This window comes from Macrobrachium nipponense, chromosome 35 (genome assembly GCF_015104395.2).
Source record: "Macrobrachium nipponense isolate FS-2020 chromosome 35, ASM1510439v2, whole genome shotgun sequence".
In the NCBI taxonomy this organism is placed as follows: domain Eukaryota; kingdom Metazoa; phylum Arthropoda; class Malacostraca; order Decapoda; family Palaemonidae; genus Macrobrachium; species Macrobrachium nipponense.
Window position 1 is genome coordinate 3,137,738 of NC_061096.1, and position 6,000 is coordinate 3,143,737.

A 6,000-nucleotide genomic window follows, 5' to 3' on the forward strand; every position below is an offset into this window, starting at 1 on the left:
ACACCATCCAGTCCCCTGGACGAAGAGCCGCTAACACTGAGGAAGTCGTCTCCATGGCGAACTTCCTCTTTTCCACAAAGACGTTCAGGGCGCTTACATCCAAAACCAGTCTCCATCCTCCTGAGTTCTTCGGAACTAGGAACAGTCTGTTGTAAAACCCCGCAGAGCGGGGGTCTTTCACTAGTTCTATAGCCTCCTTCTCTAGCATCAGATCTACTGCTAGAGAAAGGGCTTGATTCATGATGGGGTCCTTGTACCTGGCCACCAACTCCCTTGGAGTCGTCGTCAATGGTGGCCTTGAAGAGAAGGGAATGAGGTATCCTTTGCTGACAATCGAGAGGGACCAATTGTCTGCCCCTTTGTGGGCCCAGACGTCGGCAAATTTCAGTAGTCTGGCACCCACTGATGTCTGGAGTCCTTGAGCGCTATTTCTTCCCTCTGACTGACCTAGAGAAGGTTTTACCTCTCTTAAAAGGTCTAGTTCCTCTAGCTGAAGAAACTCTGGGAGGGGGGCCTCCTTGAAAGGGCTCCTGCCTCAGTGGAGTCTCTTTCTTGGTCTTGGGTTGGAAAACAGAACGAGGTTTCCTGGCCGACTGGGCTAACATGTCCTGAGTAGCCTTGGCTGAGAGGGCACTCGAGACATCCTGTATAATTTTCTTGGGAAAGAGAAGAGGTGAGAGTTGAGCATAAAGAAGGGAGGCTCTTTGTGCATGAGAAACTGCCTTAGTCAGAAACGAACAGTATACTGACCTCTTCTTTATCACTCCAGCTCCAAAAAGTGAAGAGACTTCACTCGAGCCATCTCTCACTGCTTTATCCATGCAAGTGAGGACGCTGTTAAGATCCTCAGGAGAAAGGGAATCCGGGGTCTGAGTCTTCTTGGCCAGAACTCCTAATGACCAATCAAGGAAGTTAAAAACTTCCAGGACTCGGAACATTCCCTTCAGCAGGTGGTCAAGCTCGTTCATCCCCCACGTAGTCTTGGCAGACAGGAGGGCGGACCGACGAGCGGAATCCACCAGTGAAGAGAAGTCCGAGTCCGCAGATGAAGGGAGAGCGAGGCCCAAGGGTTCCCTCGATTCGTACGAGAAACCTAATCTGCCAGTCAGCTTAGACGGAGGGAAAGAAAATACAGTCTTCCCTTTCTCTTCCTTAGCAAGGAGCCATTCTCCAAAACCTCTTAGCGCCTTTTTCATAGAAATTGTAGGCTTCATCCTTACACAAGATGAAACCTTCGAAGTCTTCGATGTAGAGAATAAAGAGAGAGGCGAAGGAGGAGCCACAGGAGAAAGGGTATCTCCGAACTCTTGAAGTAGCAAATCTGTTAACCTCTTATACGAGGAAACTTCTGGAGCGTGCCTACTCGAAAAATCCTTCTTGTCCTGAGGAGGGCGTTTTCCAGTTTCTTGGTGCCTAACGGGGGCAAGGCGGCTCTCAGGAGCAGAGCACCTGTTTGAAGAAAAACTTCTATCAGGCTCTTGGGGCCTGTCCAAAGGAGAGCGGCTACCTGGCGAACAGCGCCTGCCATGAGAGAAGCGGCTACCAGGCTCTTGGCGCCTGACCTGAGGAGAGAGGCTCTCTGGCAACGAGCGCCTACTAGGGGAGAAGCGTCTGCCAGGTTCCCGGCGCCTGACTCGAGGAGAGCGATACTCAGGTGAAGAGCGCCTGCCAGGAGAAACGCACCTAACAGGCTCTTGGCGCCTGCCAAGCGAAGAGCGCCTGTCCGATTTAGGGCGCTTGTCAACAGGAGAGTGGGGGCGAGACGAGGAGCGGCTACGAGGCGAGTAGCGCCTACTAGGCTCTTGGTGCCTGTCTAGGGGAGCGATCCCGTCTCGAGAAGAGCGTCTGTAGGGCGAAGATCGCCTACAAGACGCCTGATCCTTGTCCGAAGGAGAAACTAAGACATCATGCCTGTCAGGCGACTGGTGCTTGGACGAAGACGGGATCTTGTCCGATGTAGAAAGCCTCATGCGAGACTCCGAACACCCAGGAGAGCGGGCCGCTTCCGTCGAATAGCGAGAGTCGGGAGAGGGGCGCCTGGACTTCTTTACAGGAAGCGAGACGTCCTTCTTACGACGAGAAGACACACAAAGAGAGCCAGCCAGAGTCGAAATCTGCGCCTGAAGACTAGCCAACACCCTTGCTGGAGAATTCACAAAATCTTGAACAGGTGACGAGGCTCGATCTCTGCTCGGAGAACGATACTCAAGGGATCTCTTCCGTTTCTTCGCTTCCACCTCAGGCTCTTCCGAAAAAACTTTAGGGCTGGAGGGAAGGGCGCAGGGAGCGTTCCAGGCTCTCTTCGAAGGGTGCGAGGCTTCTGAAGAGCTCCATCCTCGTTTAGGAGAGGGCGAAGGCGAAGACGAGAAGCACTGGCGCAAAGGCGCTACCGAGGGGACGCCTGACCGGTGGGGGTTCTCCCTAACCTTCCTGCGGCTTTCAACTTTCCTCCTCCACTGGGACTGGGAGTCTGGAAGAGGTCTAGGCCTGGAAGCATTAGGGAGCCGATCAGACGCACGCACCCTCCACTGCACTGGGATCACTGCACAAATCCCTATTAGAATCACTCTTACCTTCTAAATGTTTAATTTTCATCTCCATGCTGCGAATGGTGGCTTTCATGGAGGCCACTTCCGAAGGCGCATCTTCGGCTTCAATGCAGGGAGCAGGAGCTGAAACTGGCAAAGGAGCTACGTCTAGAATGGGATTATCTACATCCAACTCGCTAATACGAGATCTACTACTGCTCCTAGAAGAAGCTTTCCTAACTTTATCCTTCTCAAGCTTCCTCAAGTAGGAAGACAAAGACTTCCATTCATCCTCATTCAGCTTTTCACATTCAATACAAGGGTTATTAAAGGTGCATTCATTCCCTCTACACTTCATACATACTGTGTGAGGGTCTACCGCAGCTTTTGGTAGCCTCACCTTACACTCACTCATAGAACAAACTCTGAACATAGCAGTTTTCTTAGTATCAACATCAGACATCATGAATCCAAAGAAAAATCCAAAGAATAGTCAAATAACGGTCCACAAATCGCGAATGCCAGGCCAAAAGATCAGGTACTTCACCAAAAGTCCGTAGAAACAATCCAGGGCAAAAACGAGAAAAGAATCCAACTGTCAAGAGGTACCGACAACAGGTGTAGTCGACACCGACGACAGAAAAAATCAGACAAGAAAGGGGCATTGGTTCTTACACCCGCCACCCAGCGGCGGGTAAGGTAGATCACCTGACCTACCTGTCGCGTTTGCCGCGAGTTTTGAATTCTGTCGTGACGTCAGAGACGTAAGCTAAGTATATATCTGACAGGAAAGTTCATGTACAAAAATGTATTTTCTCATGAAAATAACATCAAAATACACTAATTGGTGAATATTTATCTTTGGAAAAATCCACAAATAGGCGAATTTCACGCGAATAATGCGGTAGATATGGTCCAGAGAAAAATCCATGAATAAGTGAGTCCACAAATTTCAAGAATGTGAATCCAGGGGTTGACTGTATTGGTTTTATTTTGCTCATATTTATTGACCAGCGTGGTGGTGCAGTGGTAAGGTTCTCACCTACCAGTCGAGGGGACCAGGATTAAAATCCAGCTGCTCCCTGGTGGCTTGGGAATGACACCACTGCAGTTTGAAACCTCATGAAAGTTAGAAGGAGAATAGGTACCAGCCCTTAGGCTAAGGGATTAAACAGTGAGCCTAACAACACACTGGTCACATGTCTTAAGGCATTAGGACTTGTACCCCACTGGCCATCGCCCTAAGAAACAGATCAGCTCCTGCCTATGAGCCTCACAAGGCCCAGGAGGATTTTAAACTTAAATTTATTTAATCACCCTTTCCTATAAATTGTCTCTCTGCTGGCTGATTTCATTTTGGAGCTCTCTTGGGTTTGTAGTCCATTGACACTGTCCACAAGGGATTCAAGATGAAGATTTAAAGAAAGAAGAAAGAAAGACAGAATGGAAGCAAGAGAGGAGCCACTAGAAGGGTCAGAGATGTGATAAAATTGGGGTTCACAATTTTATCACAAAATTAAACTCTGTAAATTTAACAAAATGCATGAATTAAAAGGCGGACTCGTGCCAATGAACAACTTACAAAAGGAAATCAACTTGAAAAAAATTCACAATAAGGTCCCAAATGCACACAGGGACAAGACAGGGAAGTTTAAACAAAAATGTGGAAAAAAGTCCCATGACCTCAGTCTCCAGGATCCCGTCAGCCTCTAAAATTTGATTAAAAAACTTATTTGTGCAATATTTTGCTATTCAATTCCTCCAATATCAATATTCACATGAACAACAATATTTCATATGTCCAAAATCGTATTCACCAATTAAATCTATGGAGGAATATTGATTAAATCGCATTTCCAAGGGTAACAAAGGCAATTATCCCTATGTTTACATCGGTAAATTGTTGCTTTGACTGGTTTGCAAGACGTTACTGATTATGGTCGGTTGCATAAAAATACACCAGACCTGTAATTTCTATATCATGGTAAGCACAGCGCTACTGGCAGACTTTACTTTCTTTCCTTCTTTCAACTGGAACTTGAGTGTCTGGGAGATTTTGTGTGCTTGAGAAGGCTAATTAAAAGTAATAATTACTTCTGTGAAACTACCATACATACGAAGGTCTGCTATTACAACTACTAACCTTTTTTAAGCCTGGGTCATTCAGATGGAACCTTTTCTTGAACTGTGGCAGTTCGAGTTAGCCGCAATGGAGGGGCGTGGCGTCATGAATGATACAACTGACAGATGCATACTCGCATGGTGTTCATGTATCTCTCCCAGGTTGACTGCAGGGAATGGTTACTGCAATTAATAAAAATGAATCAGTAAACAGAAATTTCATAAACTAATGAGGTGGATTTGACAGATTATTAAAAAATGAACATAAGTATGCTTTTTCTTCTACATTTAACAAATACATAGTTAATATAAACCAGTGCAAAACTATTCAGTCTTGCCAACTATGGCTCCCTTTTTCATATAAGAGCTATATCCATACATGAATGATTTAGTATATTCTCAGTATTTACAATAATACAAATACCCATAAATCTACTTGGGTAACTTTGGTTAACATAAATCTGATAATAGTTTACAAGGGAAGATTTTACTAAATACAAACAATAACATTACATTCCATTAGCTTACTGTTTTTGTGAAATCAGTGTGGATCTATATTCACCTTCACCACCTCAACAGTTGAATTGAATAACTTATAAAACAGTGCAATTCTCTGGTGTCACGATGCTTACAGAAAACATCATCCCTTAATTTTCATACATGCCTAAAATCCTTAAAACACTCAATATTTCACTTCATACAATCTTCCAGTTAAATTACATTGTATTTACTTTTACAACATGTGAAACGTTGATTACAATACTAAAAGAAGAGCAAAGATAAAGAAGACTGCCTAGTGCTATAGCTGATTCACCTATGGTAGATTATAGGGTGTACAAGACAGGAAAGTATTTGGTATTAATTGTACAACTATGTCATGATTTCCTGAAATCAATGAGATTAAACACAAAGGAATTTCAAGTAAAAGTGAAGAGAGGAGCATTTAATTCTTCATACATGTTTTTACTTATCACAGGATTTTGCATCATTCATGCGATCAAGATAAATAAAACTTGTGTTTTTCATAGAATAAATTCACCCTGAATACACTTATTTCAGATTTTAGATGCATATAATATGTGAAGAGAAAATGAAGAATGTCTTAATGTGTTGCATCCATACTTGGTGCAGTCTGTAAGACACCATGATTTTTCATGTGGCCTAAAAAATTTGTCAAGAATTTTGTTTTTGAAAAACTTATACTTCATCACAAACCCATTACATGTATACCTACGAATAGTCCTAATTGTAATTTAGGCGGGAAAGTTAAGCTGCAACTGCCCTAGAATAAGTGATGAGCATTGTAGGATTATGATAAGCTGTCCATGGCTCTTATAAAAAGAATGGGCCA

General features: G+C 44.3%; 1 protein-coding gene across 1 annotated transcript in view; it reads right to left on the reverse strand.

Moving 5' to 3' along the window:
- LOC135208173 (acidic fibroblast growth factor intracellular-binding protein-like) overlaps positions 1-6,000 on the reverse strand; it is a gene marked incomplete at its 5' end in the record, with an annotated part of 445,705 nt that overhangs the window by 64,949 nt on the left and 374,756 nt on the right. The window contains 1 exon segment of the mRNA XM_064240310.1: positions 4,672-4,832. Coding sequence (XP_064096380.1) covers positions 4,754-4,832 — 79 coding nt within the window.